Source organism: Podarcis erhardii (assembly GCF_964252035.2).
Source record: "Podarcis erhardii genome assembly, chromosome: 2".
Classification (NCBI taxonomy): Eukaryota; Metazoa; Chordata; class Lepidosauria; order Squamata; family Lacertidae; genus Podarcis; species Podarcis erhardii.
This window is the reverse complement of record NC_138498.1, coordinates 96,213,434-96,236,531: the sequence shown is the minus strand read 5'-3', so window position 1 is coordinate 96,236,531 and position 23,098 is coordinate 96,213,434. Positions and strand designations below refer to the sequence as shown.

The 23,098-nt window shown below is 40.4% G+C and overlaps 1 protein-coding gene across 1 annotated transcript in view; it reads right to left on the bottom strand.

The window, feature by feature from the left end:
- Positions 1-23,098, bottom strand: part of LOC309336547 (contactin-3-like) — a 130,751-nt gene that overhangs the window by 25,969 nt on the left and 81,684 nt on the right. The window contains exons 6-10 of the mRNA XM_081852484.1: positions 20,902-21,038; positions 17,104-17,233; positions 14,724-14,874; positions 3,464-3,591; positions 2,457-2,632 (exon numbers count right to left, since the gene is read on the bottom strand). Of these exons, the coding sequence (XP_081708610.1) occupies positions 2,457-2,632; positions 3,464-3,591; positions 14,724-14,874; positions 17,104-17,233; positions 20,902-21,038 (722 nt within the window). The remainder of the gene's footprint in view (positions 1-2,456; positions 2,633-3,463; positions 3,592-14,723; positions 14,875-17,103; positions 17,234-20,901; positions 21,039-23,098) is intronic.

Below are 23,098 nucleotides of genomic sequence, written 5' to 3'. Positions count from 1 at the left end.
TGGTAATGTGATTTCCCTGCCCCTCCCCGCCTCCCAGTTCTTCAAGGCCTCAAGAGGTTCTGTGCTGGAGAGGTTTCCAAAACCTCTGCTTTGTTTGTTTGTTTTAAAAGAGGTGGGAGGGAATTGACTGCTGGCAGACTGGAAGTGAAAAAAGTTGGCCCACGCACGTATGTGGAACACTACATGCCGTGCTTTGGATTCCTGCCATTAGCAATTAGTGGAATAAAGCTGTATAGTACCAACATTGCATTTTAAAACAATCCAGTCTTATAATTAGATATAACTTCATTATAATTTTAGTCTTTTTTATTTGAAAAAAAAGGAAAAACGATAGTTTCATTATAACAAGAGGAGAGTTCATTCTTGACTGCTGTTTTATGTGGGAGCGAGGCTACCGTTGGTGCCACAGTGTGGCCAGAAAGTTTATTTTTATTTTTTAAAAACAATTTTTATTGATTTTCTTTTCTGATAACAACTATCCAATATCATTACTTAACATTCATTTTCCAATTTCCCCCCTCCCTGTGACTTCCCCCAACTTCTGGTTTATTACATCAAATGTTGCATTCTGCTGTTTGTACATAATACTATGTTATCACCTGTTATATTTCTTGTTCTCTGTAAATAAAATTGTAAATGTTTATTTAAATCTTGCCGAGTCCATTTTTTTTGTTTTTGTTTCTGCAAATAAGTTGTAAAAGTGTGGCCAGAGAGTTTAAATCTCCCTGCTCCTTTTCCCACTGCCCCAATTTGGATTGCCCCCCAGCTTAATGTAGCAAAAGAAAAGCAGAAAAAAGCATAATGTTTAGTAAGGGGGAGGGGGAGATACGATCATGTGATTCATGTCAGGTCCAATTTAGCCTTAAACTTTATAGGGGAATATAGCGCACAATTCCATGGGTACTTGGACTCTCTTATTTATTCATAAAATTATTTATGAATTTGCATTTTGATCCAAAAGCACACCAGCCAAGCAACACACAATTCAAAAACTGTAATTTAAAGCAATATTAGGAGGAACAGATTAGGAACAAGAAAAATGCACATTTAAAGAGAAAGGGCAGAATTAAAAGCTACAAAGAACAAGTAAGTTTTAATAGCTTGCCTAAAACTAAAGAAGAAGCCACTCTAACCTTCCTAGGGAGGGAGTTCCACAGCTGGTATATCACTGGCAAAGCCCCTGCCCAATGTTCTCTGCAATTAGCCTCACTTCGGCTGCATTTGCTTGTCATGCTAAGCCATGGCTTGGCACAAAGCCAAGGAGGAGATTGCACCTTCTCAGGCATTTTTAGGCCACTTACTATGCCATCTTAACCCAGGATTGTGGTTTAAGGTCCCTCTTCCTCAAACATGATTTGTAGCCAAGGATTGCCCCAAGGTTATAGGTTGTGATTAAGAAGATAGCTTACCTATGATCCCTTAGCTGTGGTCCTGGGCTAATCTAAAAACTTGGAGAGGAACATAGTGGGTGTGAGCAACTATTAAGGAGGCAGAATATTCAGGAAATCTACTGGCCCAGAAATGGAAACAAGAACAAATACCAACGCTGGAGGAGTGGAGAATGAAGCTGATGGACTATGCAGAACTTGATAAACTGACTGGGAAGATCAGATATCTATGAGATCAAAAGTTCATCGAGGACTGGGGAAAGTTAGTTGAGTATTGGGAATGTATAAGTGATAATGGAATAACGTTAGTGGCATTTAAAGAAGCTCTGTAATAACATAAGAAATATTGTAAAAAGGGAAAATAGAAGTGGGGGGTAGGCATAAAGGCAATAGCAAAATTTGGAAATGTGTAATTAAAGAAGATATAATTCAGATGATTGGCAGAGAGGCTTAAGGAAGTCAAAAATGGAAAAAAATTATAGAAGTTGTAATGTGGTGTGATTTGTATTTTCTTTTGATGGAAAATTAATAAAATATAATTATAAAAAAAGAACATTCAGGAAATCATGACAAGCCATACTCTGGTTTACTGTGACATGAAAACCGGACCTTTGTGGCAGAGCCGCCAAAGCAGATCATAAACTATAAGAAGGTTTTTATGGTAGGAGTCATCCTAGACATAACAGGAGCAGCTATATCTTCCAGGGACGGGAGGTGTTATGTTCAAACCCCAAAAAGGGTATATAAATGAGTGGAGCAAAATAATATCTGGGCAAAATGGATGGGCTATTGCAAAAAAGAATATGTAAATTCAATCCACTTGTAAGTACATTTCTACAACTAATAAAAAAGTGAGATTTATTTTGCAGAAATTCCTCTACTGTCAAATCCATTAATAATATGCAGCAAACCCCACACTATCATTAGCAGTTTAATGGTTATGTATTGTTTTTGTCATTAAAAAGCTACAAACGTACTAAGTTTAGTAAAATCATTTTTTGCCCTTTCCAGATGACGAGTATAGCTAAAGATAACAACCAGAAGATAAATAAATATTTTACAACTTACCCCACCTACTCTCTCAAAATGAGATGCATCTTTTCTGAAGTCAGTCAATGCGCTGTTAAAATACCATGTAAAACTAATGTCCAGCAGTGGATCATGTTGAACTTGACAGGGCAAGATAACACTTTCCCCTACTGAAACATCCATGTTTGAAGGTGCCAGAGTTATCCGAGTTGGTTCTGTGAAGAACAGGAAGAGTCAGTTTCAGCTGTCTGAATTACTGTTCTACTTTCCTGCATAGTTGTGTTTTTTTAAAGTATAATTTTGTATACAACACACACACAAAACTGAGTCAAAGACTTAAGTACAGTTTCCCTGCCTCAAAGATTTTCCAAACTCCAATCAAGCATCTTTCAGGAATGTTAGAAAACATCTCAAAAGTAGAGAGGAAATCTGATGAAACCGGAAACTGTGCAAAATCTGCCTTTGAAACAAGAATGCCCTGTGAAAAAATATAGGCATAAACATACTGCAGAATTAAAAACCTAAGAGAGGATTGAGGATTGAGAATGACAACCAGAGGATATGGAATGCACTCTTTTATGTATTATGAAAAAGCATTTCAAATCTCCAGTACTGTCCTTGACAAAAACCCAATTTTCCTGCTTTTTTTTTTTGTAATGGAATTGTCATATATATTTTTAAAGCAAAAATTAGTTCTATTTCAAAACTGTAAACCTGTTCCCTCTCCACAAATGCATGGTCAAGTATAGACTAAGGCAACAGAGATTTCATATGGCTGTCCATGGAGACTATCAGAAAGTTTCATAGAAAAAGCTGAAACGTCACCATATAAAAAACTCTGAAAGATAGAGCATTCAATATAAACAGTCTAATATATAAAACCATTTTCCTATGAGCTTAGCAAGAGCACTGATTACATATTTCACATGAATTGTGCATGCAGTACTAATTGAAAGTAAACTGAAAATATAAAACTGGAATGTCTGTTTCACAAATTTCTCAGTTCATACAATTTGCTACTGATAGACAATTAGCTATCTAATTACCTGTAACTAATAAGCTAGTTGAACTACTAGCTTTTCCAAACTGGTTCTCTGCCAGGCAAGTATAACTTCCAGCATCTGATTTACTCACATTAGCTATTCGGAGGCCTCCATCTTTTAATAGTGAAATTCTAAAAATAAGAGAGATGGGGGGAAAAGAGTGTAGCTTTGCAAAGAGAAATATGTGTATTCTTTAAATGCTTTAATTGCAACACATACACACACAGCTCCCTAATGTTCTTAAGAGAAAGTGAAATAATACATTCTATTCCAACCTCCTCTGGCTACAGAGTAAGAAAATTATGTGGCAGCTTCATCAACCCTACATTTACAAGCCTTGGAGATGCTGTGCCTATGTGAAGTGAAAACACAGCAAAACAGCAACCCAAAACCTTTAAAATTCTCCAACTATTGAAAAAGTTATAAAGAGAGGAGCAGTCCGGGTCAGCCTTTCTCAACATGCACTACAACTCCTATTGTAGTGGAATGGCCGGGGTCAGGGATGATGAGAGTTGAAGTTCAAGAAGAGCTGGGGACCCAAGGCTGAGAAAGGCCGGTCTGGATAATAGGAATTTCAGATGATGTATTCTGGACTGTACTAGTGAGTAGAGCTTCCTGAACAAACTAAATAAACTCCTGGATTAGTGTTCTTTAGAGCCACCTTCTAGTGCCCTCCAGGTCTTGTTGGACAGCAACACAAGTCATCCTTTCCAAGGGAGAGCGCGCTTATACTCAGGTCCTGCTACTGGGCTTCCCACTGGCATCTAGTTAAACACAGTGAGAACAGAGTGCTGGACGACAAGGACCAGCAAGGCTCTTCTTATGTTCTTATTCCTGACCATTGACCATGCTGGCTGGGCTAATGGGTGCAGAGTCCATCAACTTCTGGGATAATTTACAGAGTCAGAAAAGACCACTATCACAGGATTGTTCCACACAGGAGAGGAAAAAGGCTTTACACACAGTGGCTGTGAGTCGGTAATGGATATTACTATAAAGCTACAGAGGAGAAGGATTTTGATTTTGATTTTTTGGAAGAAGGTAAGACTGTCAAGGGAGGAAGAGGCATCAGAGAAATCAAGGGAGGAAATGAAGGGAAATTAAAGCCCACAATTTATGGCATATTTCAGTTTGGAATAATCATAGCATACAATACCTGGATATATAAGTGCACTGGACAAAGCAACTGTGCGGCACTGAACAGGGAGACCAGGCCCCTTTGTCTTGTTAACTGCAGAATACTTTACAAGCAGCAGTCAGATACATATATTCAAGAAGGGAAAACGTTATGTATAAGGGGTATGATTAATGCACAATCCTCTAAAAGGTGAATGAAATGGTAATGCAAGCCGAAAATATATGACTTCAAAAATTAGTTTAAATTCTGTCCTTTTAGCTCTATCTTGCAGCAACAAAAAACGTTAAAATTAATCACTCCTTTGAGAAAATAATAATTATGTAACCCTTTAGTATAGGTGAGTTCAAGCTGGGAGTTGCTTTTAGAAGAGCAATGGCATGAGATAATACTTCCTCAGCTCATTTCCATCTCTGCTTTACAGTGTTTACCCAATGGTGGAACAGAAAGTTCTTGAAAAGAGCTCCAGAATAATAAAGGGAGCTTAAGGGGTTTTGGATTTATTATTTCTAAAATTTGGATTTATTATATCTTGCTGTTCCTCTAAGGACCTCATGGCAGAGTGCAGAGCTCTCCCCCATCCTATTTTATCATTCTCGGATAGTGACTGGCCCCAGCTCTCATCCAGCACTCAGCTGCACTATGCAGGCTTGTAAGAAAGCAATAAATTCAGGCTACAAATGGATGCAATAGGAAAGCACATACTTCAGCCATGCTGCATGCTGCAAGAGTGCCTTCACAACAAGCAGAGACTGGTTCAGAATCTTTGCTGGCTTCTTCACTGCCTCCTGTTCCCCCTCCAGTGTTTTGAGGCCCTATGCCTCTAAATACCAGTTGCTGGAAATCACATGTAGGGAGAGGGCTGTTAGACTCACATCCTGCTTATGAGCTTCCCATAGGCATCTGGTCACCCAGTTTGGGAACAGAATGCTAGACTAAAGGATGAAGTGGTAGTGGAGGAAGCCGCAGTAGTGGGGAGTGAATGGGATAAAACCATTAAAAGCACTATATACAGTGGTTCCTCGCTATTCGAACGTCTCCGTTGACGAACATTTTGGTTTTTGAACGCTGTAAACCCGGAAGTAAATGCTTCGGTTTTTGAACTCACCTCAGAAGTTGAACATTCTGTACAGTCATACCTCCGGATAAATATGCTTCAGGATAAGTATTTTCGGGTTGCGCTCCGTGGTGACCCGGAAGTAATGGAGTGCATTACTTCCGGGTTTCGCCGCTCGCGCATGCGCAGAGAGTCAAAATGACATCACGCACATGCGCAGAAGCAGCGGAATGCAACCCACGCACACAGATGCGTCTTACGTTCTATTCAGGATGCGAATGGGGCTCCGGAATGGATCCCGTTCGCATCCTGAGGTACCACTGTATTGAGTTCTCCGTATTGAGTTTTCCGTTTTGAGGCTTCCATATTGAGTTTTCGGTTTTCGAATGTTTTGGAACTCTAACTGTCTTCCGGAAGAGATTACGTTTGAAACTGAGGTACCACTGTATTACACTTTCCAGACTAATGCACAGATTCAACTAAAGCTGGAACCAGTATGAGTCCCACTAGTGCAAAAGGGTTTCCCTACTCTTCTCCCCCTGCACAGGTCTAGGGGGTTGTGAGAATGCCCAGAACAATAAGTGGTGGTAGAGGGGGAGATTGTATGGCAAGCTGAAACGTTTGCAATGATGGAGTGGTCTCCTTAGTGCTACTTCAAATTCCACCCCAAATTTATATTAAGTATTCTTCTTTTCCTTCCAGATGAAATGATTAAAATTTGGAAAAAACCAGATAAACTTACCTTGGGACTAGATCTACCTCTCATGCTGCTAGTTAGCTATCTGTGCATTAAATCTGTGCTACAAAATTTGTCTTTGCTCTCAAGGGCACCTCTGAAAGCTGCTTATGAATGGAACTGAAAAATGACTGATGCATTTCATAAGCACCACAGATTATAGCAGTAAGTGGTTGGTTGGTGCGATATAGTCTCAAATTCCATTTTCAGAGGATTCTAGTGGTTCACATCTATCGGCTTTGTCACATCAATGCAAATCAATGTTGACAGCAGCACTGAGTTGGCACAGAAAGAAGACCTGGCATATTACACCAATGCCTATTGTTTAGTTAAAATAAACAATGTAGAGTACTTTGAGGTACTTGGAAGTCAAACACGTGTCTGAGTTGATAATGTATGTTTCAACTGCCTATATTTAAGTATCACCCTTTTTGATATACACAAAGCAAATCGATGGTAGAAAGAATGTATTCTAAAAAAGGCCTTTATTAGCAAAGAAACCCGCCACAAGCCAGCTATCTAAGCTGATGTTCAAAGAAGACATTGACATATCTGCTATCAACAACCCTTCCTGCTTGAAAGAGGAGCCAGTCCAATTGTAAATGTTTGATGACTTAAGAGAGAAAATAACCCACATAGTCTAATATGGCACTCATTTAAAAATGACTGGAAATGGCCTAGTTTTTATGCTTCACTTATAAGTGAAAGACATGGATTACAGTACAGTTCTCTCTTTATCAATACTCTACTGAAATGTCTAGTACCTAAAGAGCTTTGCCTATTCTTTCAGATATTATATTTCAATTTTAAGCAGCTATAAGTGGACTGTTGGTAGACTTTGAAGGGGGTACAAACACTGATGAAACTGTAATAAATGCTTAACATTTGCAGAAAGTTGAACTGCGGCCTCACTAACTAGCAGGATCAAAATGCCTCTCCTCCCCCGTAATAACATGCTTATCAAGTATACAGGCACATCAGCAAACATACATAATCGGAAATCTTTCTCCCTTTCTTTCAGAAGGAACAGATTTTCAATATGAACCTTCCTAAATCTTTCTTTCAGAAGGAACAGATTTTCAATATGAACCTTCCTAAATAATTATAGCAGGATGGCTGAAATATCAATGGTTCCTAAGGATCCTTTATTTAAGCTAAAGTTTATGGATTTGAACATATGCTGTCATGTTAGCTACAATGGGACGAAACAAAACATGTTTAATCAAATTGTTCCAGTTTAACTGGGATGTCAATGAGGCACCATGAATAATTGCTTATATCTGTTTGATATGTAAGAACATTTGGGAAGATGGATGAAACCAACTCAGAAGACAGCAGAAATGACTTTTATAATACAGTCATACCTTGGAAGTTGAATGGAATCTGTTCTGGAAGTCCATTCGACTTCCAAAATGTTTGGAAACCAAAGGATGGCTTCTGATTGGCTGCAGGAAGCTCCTGCAGCCAATCGGATGCCGCATCAGATGTTCGGCATCCCCCCAAAAGTTAGAAAACTGGAACACTCACTTCTGGGTTTCAATTGTTCAGGAGACGAAACGTACGAGTACCAAGGCGTTCAACAACCAAGGTATGACTGTATAAGAAATCAAAGAGTAACATACTGATGCTCAAAAGTAATTGGCTTTTTTGCTATCACCCAACTTTTTTGAACTATTTCACAGACACCAGAGGAAAATATTTCAGGAGAAACCTTGCTTTGCATACTAGAATTAAACAGAATACAGAGTACCTTAATAGGAATTTCATCTTGTTATTAGGTGCCTGCAAAGTAATAATAGACTATAAATAGAATCTTGTGAGACAGTTATTGAATATGGCTGTACAATAAGATTATATATGATCCTAAAACTGCCAGTGAAACAGCAACTTCTCTCCCTGTGTAATAGAGATAGAATGGTTTTGCAACATGATAAAAAGTATATGCATCTGTTTTCACAGCATTTTATCTACTGGGGGGGATATTGTAAGTATACAAGGTCTAGAAACCAAGGCAAGGCATTATATTATATATCAACACGAGAATCTACACTGTCAAAATCCATGGCTCTGACACTGTGGAATTATAGGTCAGAACTATTATCTTTATAAGAGCCCAAGGGACTTGGTGGATCAAACCAGAGGTCCCTTTAGCTAGCACAGCATTCTATTTCCAGCTATGCTACCTAAAGCAACGGTTGTGAAAGCAGAGCAGAGTGAATGGTTCCATTAGAGCATAAGGAGAAGTTTACTGCAAAAGAACAAAGGACCAAGTCACTATTTCTGCTACAATAGTGGAAGCTCACAAATAAGACATTAAGGGAACAAATGTGTCCTGATTTAAATTCTAAGTATTTGGTATCCTGAGGCATGCTGCTGTCTCTGACAGCTGTTCCTCCTCCTCTTCTTCTTCTTCTTCTTCTTCTTCATCATCATCATATCACTTTTACAAAGCCGTAGGATGTTTTACATTTTTGTGTATGTGGCAGGAGTGGAGAAGGGAAGCAGAATGGCTCTCTTGTGCAACCAGTTTCTGTTACTGTAAAACATAGGGTTCCAGAGGCCAGAGGGACTATGCATGAAGTACCATATGTGAACCAAGTCTTTTTAAACTGCTCTTTCCCATAGGAGCCTTTCATGCTCCCTAGGTATCCCATCTTGAAGATGGGGGCATCCTCTGTAGTAGCATTTGATGTGACCCTGGGAAACCACCGCTGGAACAGAAAACCTGCAACATTCTTTTTGTATCCATTGATTTCTAGTATGTCAGTTTTGAGACTGTAAAGGTAAAGGTAAAGGGACCCCTGACCATTAGGTCCAGTCGTGACCGACTCTAGGGTTGTGGCGCTCATCTCACTTTACAGCATGTGACCAGCATGACTAAGCCACTTCTGGTGAACCAGACCAGTGCACAGAAACGCCGTTTACCTTCCCGCCGGACCAGTACCTATTTATCTACTTGCACTTTGACGTGCTTTCGAACTGCTAGGTTGGCAGGAGCAGGGACCAAGCAACGGAAGCTCACCTCGTCACGGTGATTTGAACCGCCAACCTTCTGATCAGCAAGTCCTAGGCTCTGTGGTTTAACCCACAGCACCACCCGCATCCCCTGAGACTGTAGCTCAGTTCATATACAGATACTGAATAGCACAAGAATATGCTTAAAGGCAAGTTTGAATGACTCACTCAAAAAAGAGAGGAAGCACCTCCCATTTTTCTCACCCACTAGATCCGTCTCTCTCCAGTCTGAGAATGAGCCACAAGATGCTTTCACCTTAACAGCCTCCCCTAATTCAGATGGTACAGAGAAATGTGACTGGATATTATCTGCATATTGATGGCACTTCACTCCTGGCAACAGCTTTCAGAGGCTTCCCAGAGATGGGGGCACTTCTTCAATGGTTCCAGTACTACCTCCAAGGTTATTTCAAGAAAGCAGTTATGGAAGACTAATCTTTGGCATTTTAGGACTTGTCCTATTGTGTCCCACAAGGTTCCATCTTGTCCTCCATGCTATTTAGCACCTCCTGCCTTCCCGAGACACTCCAGAAGGATACCATGGTATCAAAAGCTGCCAAGAGACTGACTCTCCCCATCTCTCTCCCAATAAATGCTGTCAACTAGGGCGACCAAGGCAGTTTCAGTGCCATGAAACCAGGCTTGAATGGATCCAAGCAATCAAGTTTCCTCCAAGCATGCCTCAAACCTGAACCCCCACTCCACCTTCTTCAGTACATTGACCCAAAGGTCAGCATAATACTGTATGAAGAAAGTACAAGGTGGAGCAAGGGGCAGGGATTATGTGCTCTCCAGATTTTAATAGTGCTTTGCCCTATAAATTAGCTTCCCTGAAGAAACTTCCAGCGTAGCTATATATTAGTAGAAGCTCAAAATATCACTTGAAAAAGTTGATCTCAACTCCACCTCATCTTCCACCAAGGAAGCAGTCTTGTGTGTAGGTAAAGCTAGAAGCTGATAGAAGTGCAAGTACTGTTTTAATGCATTCTATGAAGAAATGTAAAGTTAGGGCAGAGCTAGGGAGCCTTCCTGCTGGGATGGAGATCAGTCCATCACCCAAAACAAGGGGGTTTACACAGCCCTTCAGATCACCCACTTCAAAGAAGCGAAAGAATTAGAGTACTTCCATCAAAATGTACACAGTTTTATTCTGCTTTGAACACACTTCACTTTTAATTAAGTAGCTAATCCTGGGTTAATCTAATACATTCATTTCATAAGCCGCTGCAAGATTTAGGTCAGAAATTCAGCTGCTGTATTTTTAAGAAACAACTTCCCTCTGGGTTTCTTTCCTAGCCAAAGCAATGATGCAAGCTCAAGTAGGGGCATACGGCTAGACAAACAACACTTCATAAAAATAACTGTGTTTTGACAATGGAATGTTAAAAACAGATGTGTCTCTGGAAAAGGGTCAATTCAGTGGCTTTCAACTTGCTGAATAGCTTCTGCATATTTTACCTTCTTCCTCATTTCTTGATAGATGCAATTGAATTGGACACTGCCAGTGTATAATAAGCTGCAGTTCGCTTACCAGCATGTAAGTCCCACTGGACTCTAAAGGGATTACTTCTGAGTAAACTTGTAGAGGATTGTGCTGCTGTTGAAGCCCTGGGGCTGTATCTAAGTGATTGCACTTTTACTTGAACAACAAGTAACAATATTTGTTCCACCCCAGCTCCCAGCCCACACATGCCAAAATCTGCCCTGGGAGTGGTGCAGGGGCTTGCAGAGAAGGGCTGAATACTGTTACATTAGCAAAATTTGTTCTACTCGTGTGATGACATAGTTGGATAGCTCATGGATAAGAAGTCCTACGCAGCAATTAATCACAGGTAGGTTTCCTTATGATCAGAGTATTACAAACTCTTCCTAGAAGACCAAATATAGTATAAAGGCTATGGTCACAGAAATTTGTAGATGGCTTTATAAAAGCTGTGTTGGTCTCTGGTTTCATCTTTCAGTTCGTGGTCTAAATTGCTCTCTCTACAGAAAATAAAACAATTTTTATTTATTTATTTTTTAAAAAACCACACAATGTATGACCATATTGGCTAGGGAAGGATTCCAGTGAAGTGTTTTATGAATACCTTTTTCCTGGTGCACTGCAAAAGGCAAGTCAGCATAGAAATGTCTGAGATAAAATAAATAAATAAAAAGAATTGATAAACCATTCCCCCTACATTAGGATACTCGTACCAAAGACAAAAGACATGGATGCAGTAAAAACAACATTACTTCTGCATTTCCTTATTGCTTTTACCTTTCCAGAGTAAAACCATTTGGTTGCTAGTCATAATGAAGGACATGTCAACGCTTGTCAAAGAGAATAAGGGAACATAAGAATAATCGGTAGTTTTCTGCACAGATAACTCTACTCGAAACAAATAACCTAACTTGCAACTATGAATGCTGATGCTATGTGAATCTTTTCATGAGAAATTACCTTAATTGGCTGAAATAACTCTTGTGGTATATTTCAAAATCATTTCTCATGCTCTCCATTCATAGTGCATAGTACCACGACTGACAATTATTTATACTGGATCCCCCCCCCCCCACTTATCTCAATCCTTTCAGTAATCTGGCACATTTAGAACAATTGTTATGTCCCATCTTTCCTTCAACAATCCCAATGAAACACTTCTGGATAACAACAAACTTGTCAGTTTGCTTCCAAACAGAACACTCTAGTCGCTCCACAATGTTGGTTCAACCATACCATATGCTAATGGTATTATGTCAACATAAGCTCCTTGCTGCCTTAAATGCACTGCTTTTCATTTGTTCCTAGTAATGGAAGCTATAGTTAGGTAAATATTAAGCTTCTGATAATGCTTTTTCTGTACCTAGAGATTCCCATACAATTAGTCTTCCTCAGACTAAATCAGTCTTGAGTTCTTCCTACTCGCAGTTCATAGGGATGCCTTTGCAATTTTTTTTGAATCTTCACCTGCCATCCCTTAGTCTCTTTATATCACTGAGCCAGGATGATCGGGACAGTGTGCAGCATTCAAGGTCTAAGGGCATTAAAATCAATTTATGTAACAACAGAACGAGATTTCCAGTATTATTTTCTATCTCGTTCTTCATTTCTCAGTTCACTTTGTTTTGACTGCTGCTGCTGCAGAATGAGCACATATCTCCATTGAACTCTCCACAAGTGATGCTCCAGTCTAAGCTGTTACAGGTTAATTTATTACAACCTAGTCCTGTACATGAGTAGTTCAATTTTTCCCTTCCAACACACATTTCCTTGCATTTGTCAGCATTGATTCTGAACTGTCAAGGTGCTGCTAGGCTGCCTGGCTTTATTAGCTCCCTTGGCACCACTTTGACTCTCCAGAATAATTTGTATCGTCTGCTGATTTGCTATGGCATTGCAACTTCTTCACAATGCATTTTATTTAGAAAACAACAGGAGGCGACCCATTGTTAAGCACCAGTCATTTCTTAACACGAATCTCTGCCATGTATTCTTCCTTTTATGTGCATGCCTCACTTTTCAAATATTGCTTATGATGACACTATGGCACAAATCAAATCTCCAGAGACAATGACAACGTCTCATCAGTTTTGTGCTAAAGGCCAATTTGTGCTAAAACGCCCAACTGTTGGAAAAGGGCGTGAGTTTGTATGAAATGATATTACGCCTGCAGTATTACCTGAGTACGCCACCTTTTTCTCAACATATAGCTTCTACTGTAATTCCCCCCTCTAATTTCCCCAATCAGCTGTGCACTCTCTCCCTCTCACACACAGTGCATGGAACAAAACTTTACAAACTTCAGGCAAGTTATATTCTGTCACCTAGACAGTATCTTGGTGACACAATTTAGTATTTGGGGATATATAGATATTCATGATGTTGCATTTTCAGTATTGATATTGTTGTTCTAGTGGTGTTGACAGTTATGCCTAACTTTCCTCATGTTCAGATCTATCCAATTTAGTTGAGATAAAAAAAAGGTATCTAAATGCATCAAGTCTTGCACAAGATAGATGGAAACATAGTGTTGGTCAGCACTGAACTGAACATTTCAATGGGATGTGCATCCTTATTTGCATTAGAAGCTGTATTCCCAACTAGATCAAGGCATCATGCATTTGCTGGCCTAGTGCTGTGCTGAACCACACTGAGTTGTGTGTTTTTTAAAAGAACTTCTCTTCCTGTGGAAGTATTTCCCCATATTTGGGGGAATGTTTAAAAAAAGGAGGAAGGGGGCAAGATTTGTGTAATTGCCTTAGGAACTGAATGAGGACTCTTCAGTTTTGCTTCAAACATTGCAACAACAACCACCCATTGCTCTTTGCTGATAAAATTCCAACCTGGCAAGGCTTCCTGGAGCAATGCTGTCAAGTTGTTAAACCTCATTTGATGCTACAATTTCCTACCTAGTGACCCCCTTTCTTCAAATTCAGCTGAAAATGTCCTTCATCTGAGAAGCCTTTGTCTTAATTCCCTAGGTCTCACGCTCAAGTGAAACAAAGCCCAGGTACATGTTCTGCATTTGCTCACATCCATTCCCCGCCTTTCCTATTGCTTACTTTCCACCATTCTTTCTCCTGCGCATGACTAACTGAATTTAGATTATAAGCTTCCTGGGGCATAAAGTATTTTTGTTTTTGTTTGCTTAGGAACATACTTCAATTTCACTTTACTGGTCAGGTATACAGCCTAACTCGCACTGCAAACTCACAAAAGTATGTTTACTCAGGAAAAAAATCAGTCAGACTTCTTCCTTAGTAGACTGTGTAGGATTCCACCTCCAGCCTTTGTATTATAAGCAGAAGTTATTTAGCTATTAAGGCTTTTGCTCCTTTTTTGTAACCCTGGTATCTTCAGTTCCTATCTTTTAAAATTCCTTGCTGTTGCAATCTATGTGCGTTTGTGTGTTGTGTTTATATATTACATTACAACAAGCACACACCCTATCTCATGCATTTTGCGAGGCAGGCTGTTGTGTGTATGAAAGACCACTTCACAAGAAATCGCTCTCTGAAGTGTTGCAACACTTCTGTAGCTACCGTTCTTAACCACATAATCAGAAAAAGACCAAATGTATGTGCAGTGTATCTGCTGGGCAACTGGGGAGACAGGATGTTGTTTCAGTGGCCTTGAATGTTACTCTGGTGGATCCAAAAAGGGGAAAAAGAGGGGAAAAGAGAAGCTCAATTACTTTTACAAAAGCTGTGTTTGCATGTTTATTACCTCGTTTAGATTAGTGCATATTATTATTATTATTATTATTATTATTCAGGATAGGGACTAAGAATAATAGTTTAAATTGTAGTATGGAAGCACTCATGATTCACATAATACCTTTCATTTTCTTGGAGCAGCTCACCTCCCTTTTTCCAAGTAGTCGTCGCTTTAGGGGAAGATTTCGGCTTGCAGTCAAAATGAGCTGTGCTGCCAATTAAAAGCTGAATCAGCTTCTTCATCGGGCTTTTAGAGAAGTCAGGAGCAGAGGCTAGCAGCGGAAAAAAGAATATTAACTATGAAACACAACTTTCTCTGCCATGGCCTCAGTGGATCCCGTGAGTTAAAATAGGCCCGTTTTTCATTTAACCACCGAAGAATCTGAATTACCATTGCACATTATCACACATTAAATTGTCACTGAATTCAGCTGGAATTAAACGCATACTTCATTTTCATTTCATTGAACATGAGAAGAGTCCTGCTGGATCGCACCAGAAGTCTATCTAATCCAGAATTCCATTTTGCACAACAGTCAACCAGATGCCTGCAGGAAGCTCACAAGCAGGGTACATCTTTCTTCCGCCAGTTTCTCCCAGCGACTGCTATCCAGAGAAACTGGCTTTTCTGAATATAATTTGATTTCAGAAACTGCATAAGGACACAACTTTTAGCATGTCAGGATGTGGGTTACAATGGGATAATGCTGATAACTGCTTCATTTTACCAGTTTGGTGGCGGCGAAGAAACACATACTATAGTGCTGTTACTAGTAAGACTGGGAAGGGCCCCAAAACAATTGGTCTAGGCTTCAGGTGGAGTTCTAAATGATCGTTTCTTCCAAAATAATATCAGAGTTCTTCATGGCTAATCAGCAGGTGACAGCGTTGCTTTGATTACATCAGGAACATGAGGAAGACTTAACATTAACAATTTTGGGAAGTGCTACGGCAATGGACCGAAGGCAAAAGCACTTCCTTGTTCATTTCAGCAGAAGATTTTGGCAGGAGGCTTTCAAGCGCATTTAGGGCTTGGTTTGCGAGTTCTTTGCCAGCCAACCATTTTGGAAAATATGGAACCTCTTCAGCCAAGGTGCTAATGAAGGAACACAAAATGGAAGCAGAACAGGTCTCCTTGGAATACACAGCTTAGGATAACTTCAAAGAGCAGAAGGGCAATGTTAAAATGATGCCATGTGAGCTGACCTTTAGTTTGATTTTGGGCTCATATTTAAGTGATTTTTTTTTGCAAATTTATCGAGTGCTGCAATATCAGAGAACTGCTTTTGGCACACAAAAAAACTCTCAAACTAATAACCTTGCAATCAACCTCAAACCATTAGCAGGCTCCACTTGGCTTCCTCATGCTCTTCAGTACAAATAGAGCAGGTTATATTACAAGTGACAAATGGAGTGAGACAACTGGCCAAATATAGCCCGTGTGTGGTTCCAACTACACAGTTCTGCTAGCATAACAATTCTGGGCTGTGCAGTGGAACTTCCCTGCCATTCTCTCTCCCAGCATGGCCCCTAAATCTGTTGTGGGTGAGATTTAGGGGTTGCACAGGGAAAGGAGAGGATTGAGAACTTGCACTGGCTGGATACGACCCCATGTGCTGTATATAGCTGTGAGGATAGTTTGATGTGACCTTTGTGAATTGTAACAATGAACAGGTGCTGGTAACTATTTAGAAATGCTTAAAAGGAAACTGCACAAGGTGGTCGTCAAGGCTTCTCTCAACTGCCTTATCAGTGAAAAAGGGTGCTTGTTATTAGAATTCTGTGGAAGCGCCGAGAGTCAAGCACTCAGCCTTGATGAGTGTTTGCCATTTGTTTTCAAAAGCAAGTTGGCATAACCTCAGTAACTGGCCCCTGTCTCCATAATCAAGGAAGGGGTCACAGGAACCCATCTTATTGCTTTTTAAATGACATTGCTCTCCCAGGAATACCAGGGCCGTGATGCAGAAGGTCAGCACACCTGAGTAATGTGCTGAACCGAAGTTGCTTCCAGATCGTGTGATTAGTTTTAATCTCTGGGACTGCATCCAAGCCTTTGTCTCCGCTCTCCCCCTAATTAATAATTTATCTTGGTCTCCTTGTTTTAAAGCAGTGAATGATTGGGCTGTAAAACACACCAGGCTTCATCTTCCACCCCCGCACCCATCTAATACATCCTCTAGATGCAGGTGAGTAAAGTATTGCAGCACCACAATTAGAAGTTGCTTTGCTGCGATGAGAAAACAACAACACACCAAGTTTTGCCACTTGTTTTTTTCTTAAGGCAATCATTCTGACAACTACATGGCATGGAAATACATATTTAGTAACAGTGGCACAACGGATTGGTGCATCTGGCTGTTAATCAGAAGGCCGGTGGTTCGAGCCCACTCAGGGATGACTGTGGGCAGGTTTCCTGCATTGCAGCGGGTTGGACTGGATGACCCTCAGGGTCCCTTTGAACCCAACGATTCTATGAAAGAGATAGGAAATTTTAGACCTACCTACAACTCTGAGATCTGCGCTGGAATATATTGTCCCGTGCTTGTTTTCTGCAATACACTGGTAAATGCCAGAATCTGTCAAGTTGAGGTTTGTTATGATCAAAGCCCCATTTTCGATTTGTATTCTTCCCTGGACAGCAAAAGCAAAAGTTAGAAATGTATATGCCTTTAAATGACTGATAAAACAGACACGGGAAGCTATTTTGACTGCACAACTATACCCCATGCTTTTATCAAATCTCATTTGAAGAGTTTAAACATAGCTTAACTGATGCTTGAGTCAACTGTGAAGTTTCTGGCATGCTCTGACCAAAGAGAGTAGCACAACAATAATAACAGTAATAATGGCCTTTATGAGCTACAAGGCTTTATGTGCTATCCAGCAGATATAAGCCTCAAACTGGAACACCAGCTTTGAAAATCCTCTTTTGAATTCTGAGAAAATTGAGTTGGATTTGATTGTCAATGTGCCCTATTCCTAACAATCCTGGGGATCAACTCACTTTAATTTTGGTGCTTACAAGCATGCCTACTTCTATAAAACGGTTTTGCAGCCTGGCATGGGGTGGGGGTTCAATTCTGCTCCTTCGGAATGTCAAGTCATATTACAACTCCAGAGACTGGGTGTAGTGTTTTGAGAAAGAAACAGAGTCTTGTTCACCTTGAACAGGGTATATATACATGAAGCACGAATTCAGACTGTAGATGGAAGTTTATATCATTGCTTATTGAATATGCAAATAATAATGTTATATGCTATCACATTCAGCAATCAGTTTATCACAATTTATGCACACTTGAATAAAAAGAAAGAAACCTAAGAACTTATAATTTATCTTTAGAGGCACTTAGAGAACATCAATCAGCCTTGACTGTAATAGCACAGGTTTTTTGCCTGATCATCTGGGCAGCAGGACTCAGCCCCCTTGGCCAGTATCACATTTCCACCATCACTTTTGTGGTCCATGATTCTCACTTAGGAATGATTTTTTTAAGCCACGGAGGGATTCATTTTGCAGTTGTGAGAAAGAAAGAATACTAACATGACTAGAAGAGAAATTAGTAATAGAGCCTTACAAATCACACTAAAATCCTTACAAATCACTCCCCACTAGTAATAGCAATGAAGAAGAATACAATACAATGTGATAGAAGAAGATATGACTAAAGAGACTTTTGAAGTCTGGCAATCCCATCAGCAGATGTAAACATCCTCCAATGCCTAGGCGAATAAAAACAGTATTTGCCTTGCATAAAGATATAACAAGAGATGGTGTTAGGTAAGCTCCCCTGGGGAGTAAGTTTCAAAGACAGGATCCCACCATAGAAAAGGCCCTCTCCTGTATCACTCCCTGCCTCACCTTCAAAGGTGCATAGAGGTGAGAAATAATTATAACCAATGCTTTTGACTCTGATCCTTTCAGCTACTGCTGGCAAAATAAAGTTAGGAGTCTTATTTCTCAGATCATCCAGTCTGTGAACAAAGGCACGAAGAAACTGCTCATCATATTGGGGAACTTTACACTTTAGCCCACTTAATTTATCTGCAATTATTAGGTTTCTAAAATCCATAATCTCAAACTCATTAACTTTCTCAGGGAACTTTTTTTTATTTGCCAGTTCAATTTTGTAATCAATATATGCTCTTAAAATGCCCATTTCATTTAAAAATATTGCTTTCCATGTTTTCATAGGCTGGGGAGATCCAGGATTATCTTCAAATTCAGAGTCTATAGACTATAGAGTCCCCTCCTCCTACATCCTTTTGCAGACCTAATATAAGTCTGTGTACAGTTTTCTCCCCCCCCCCCCCAGAATCACCTATTAAGTTACTGATGTTCATGTATAAGTAAAGGTAAAGGACGCCTGGACGGTTAAGTCCAGTCAAAGGCGACTATGGGGTGCGGCGCTCATCTCGCTTTTCAGGCCGAGGGAGGCGGCGTTTGTCCACAGACAGCTTTCGGGGTTATGTGGCCAGCATGATTGAACTGCTTCTGACACAAAGGGACACTGTGATGAGTGCCAGAGCGCACAGAAATGCCGTTTACTTTCCCGCCACAGTGGTACCTATTTATCTAATTGCACTAGTGTCCTTTTGAACTGCTACGTTGGCAGAAGCTGGCACAGAGCAATGGGAGCTCACCACCATCATGGGGATTCGAATCGCTGACCTTCCGATAGGCAAGCCCATGAGGCTCAGTGGTTTAGACCACAGCGCCACCCGTGTCCTCCATACATGTATATAAAATCTTGAACTAGCACTAGATACAACCCTAGGCTCAGATTCAGCGTTCTCTGACTGCCAGCGGAAGGGTTGTTGTGCTAACAGAAGGGCAAGAATAATGGGGGCACAATATGAAATCCTGCACAACAGCTATGCACACAGAAAGCTTGTTGTGCAACAGATTGCACAATAGGAAGTATCAGAATTAAAGCGAAACAAGCAAATTGTTGTGCAACCAGCCATGAGTACCATTCCACTAGCACAAAAAATTCTGCTAGTGCTAAGGGACATTAACTTAGCGCTACACTGAATTCCTCTCTTAGTTATTTTTCACCCTACTACTCAGTTAGTTATCACTGTACTTGGTCTACTAGGAATCTTGTCCAACTGAACAACAGTTGCCTGACAAATGCTGATCCTGAAACCAGCAACTAGGAATGTGCAAAAGTGATATACAGTGGTACCTCAGTTTACAAACTTAATCCATTCTGGAAGTCCGTTCTTAAACCAAAACCGTTCCTAAACCAAGGTGTGCTTTCCCTAATGAGGCCTCCCGCCGCCGGTGCCCTTCCACCGTTCGGATTCCATTCTTAGACCGAGGTAAAGTTTGCTAACCGGAACACTACTTCCGGTTTTGCAGAGTTCGTATACCAAATAGTTTGTAAACAGGGCTGTTCTTAAACCAAGGTACCACTGTAGTATACTTTGAATAAAGTTGATATTCTCAGTCTCACATACGTAGATGATACTAAAAGTGAGACAACAAACATCTGTTAGACTGTAATTTTCATAGTAACTGCCTGCCAATAAATTTTGTACCGTTCTGCCCTCCCCTGCCTTCCCCATCTACTGCTTTTGTCTATTCAGCAAGGGGAAGGGGAAGCTGACTGAGTTGGCAAAATGACACTTCTCAATAGATTTGATTTCTTGTGCTTTTATGTGCAATCTTTCCATTTGATTTGCATAAGTGAGCAACATAAACAGTGCAGAAATGATTATATATGAGGGAAGCCAGAAGACAATCTCTCACCCTGCAATGTGATACAGGATGAAAATAACTTCCATTAAGCCTGGAGGCACCCTTCTTTGTAGGATAGATAACCTGGCTAACTGCTCATGTAAATGTAAGAACCATGAGTTGTATACAATGCTAGTCCTACACAGGATAGACCCGCTGAAATTAATAGACATAACTGACAGGCTCATTAATTTTAATGGATCTGCTCTGAGTTGTTTATTTATCGCGTTTATAAACAGACTCAGATTAGCATTACATACAGTACAACCCAAGCAATTCAACAGTAATTTTAAGAATAGGCAGAAATGATGGGCGCACAACCTTCATGTGCCAACACCACCATGTACATTGGCAATGCAGCTTAGCCCATGTGCCAAAGAATAAATCCTCTTAAGCATAATTTGCTATTGGTAAACAATTAACTGCAGAAGCTATTTGAGGCATAACATTATCCTTTGTCAGCTCGTTTTGAGTTACTTGTGCAGAGTCCATGGTCTACATATATGCAAGAATGCCTACCCCACCCCCTGCCCAAAGAAAGAACAGCCACCATTACCTCCAATGCCAGAGGCTCTCCATTTCTCAGCCACCTGTAGGATGGCTTGGGTTTGCCACTTGCTCTGCATTCCCAGTATAAGTTGTCCTCCACCGCAGCTTCAAAATCCTTTATGAGTTGAACCCAGTGAGGCTTTGCTTTAAAGGAAAGCAAAAGGATAAGAAAGCCTTAATAAAGAGGGGTATTGTTCTTCAAGAAGGTGATAACAGAAGCATGTTAGGAAAGCAGCTGACCAACAGTAAATGCAGGGAATGTTCTGAACAACAACAACAAAAAAGTTCCTTAAATGATACATTAATGTCACATTGTGTTTTTACTTAGGCCTGTTAACATGACTAACGTTACGGCGGCAGGTGCTGATTTCGATGCCATGCCTCACTGACGCATAAGCAGCCAGAAGGAAAGTTTCCATATAAAGGAGAGTATGCAGCCATGAAATTTCCTCACCCAGCAAAATAGTTCCTTGCATCTTTGATTTATTGAGCCTTTTAAGTCATTTTTTTAAAGATGCCAACTATTTGTTCTACACCCAAAGAACTGTTACGTAAAAGTGAGATGAGCATGCTGATGCTTTTGTTCCACTACATAATATGGGGTTACTATGGCAGGCTTCATGCCCACATAAGGTAGTCACAATACAATGCACACCCAGGAACAGCTAACAGAAGCAGCACTGATAGGCAATACCACAGTGTGCCTGGAAATAAGGATGTTGCGGAACATTAATATGCCTACATCACCCAGGCACAGAAGGCATTAATCAAAGCACGGTGGTAGTCAAATGAGCTCATGATATAACACAATCCAGTGCACTCTTACAATGTATAACTAGGCCATTGGAAAAGAGACTACTGTGCTTCTCATTGTACAAGAAGGCCCAACATAGAAAACTAGAGGCTTCTCGGGAGAAGGATACAAGTCTTACTGTGGAACTCATGCATACATGTTCACAACTCCTGCAAGAAGAATGAAAACTATAATAGCAAACCCAGGGGAGGGTAACACTGTGATTTGTCCAGTAGCTCAGTGGGAAAGGAGAGTGAAGCAGTCAACATGAACCATGGGTTTGAGTCCCAACTTAGATAAATGCACAGATGAAGGCAATGCCTACATCATGGGAAGTGGTTGACAGCAGCAATAACTTTAAAGGCAGGCGCGGGGGGAGGCAGATGAAGCAGAACCAGAAGCAATGTCCCCTGCTCCAGAAATCCAGGTTTAGAGTGGGGGGGGGATATGTATCTGGCCTGTTATGGTGTGGCAAAGGGTACCATTGTGGGTGAGTGGTTCCTAGGTGTCAGGAAGAGATCTATCTGCCCACAAAGATGTACTGTGATAGCTATCCACAATGACTGGCACGTGGAGCTGTAACTCTACAACAGTAACTGCTTATCCTCTTCATGGGCCAAGAAGCCTTGTAGCCTCACCACTCATCCCTGTATGTATTTTATTTATATTGAGATTTTCATTGTACCTTTCTAATGTGTATAGCTGCTCAAGGTACCTTGCAATGGTTAACATTAACATTCCATAATAAAAACCGTATCAGTGTGTATAGAGACAGATCTATCTTCCCCATTTGAAATTTATACCTCTGGTGCTATAGCAATAATTGGCTACATGCTCAGTCCTATCCCCTTTGTGTTTCAACCTTAGGGTGAATTATCCGGGGTTCTCCAATGATTCTGATGGGAATGTTCAAAGCTATACCAGTTATTCTGCAGGTTTAAGATTATATGTATGTTGAGAAAAAGATCCTAAATGAACATGGGATTCTAATTTAAGTCTGTTCCTCTCCAGGTCACATCCTAGTTTTCCTCTGTGATGTGGTTGAATCCTGAAGGTTGTATTTTTCCTCTACTACCACATTGTCGTAATTTTTCCTGCCAGTGCAGAATTGTGCTTTGTGCACACAGGAGAATTAGTAGTCCTGACCAGTGGGCATAACTCACAGACAGGATTACTCTGGCAGTGTCTTAGAGCTCTGCTAAAACTCTTCTAATATCTAATTTCTGTAACCCTGGAGAATGCAGCTGATGCTCAACCTTCAGCATCCTAGTCTAGGATGCCCTTGACTCAATAGCTACATTTGCAATTGCACAAATTTATTACCTCTTTCTCCTTCTTCAGCCTCTGCTCTACTACAATCAAACAGGAGGAGAATGCAAGCCCATAGATTTTGGGTATTACTTTTCTTGTA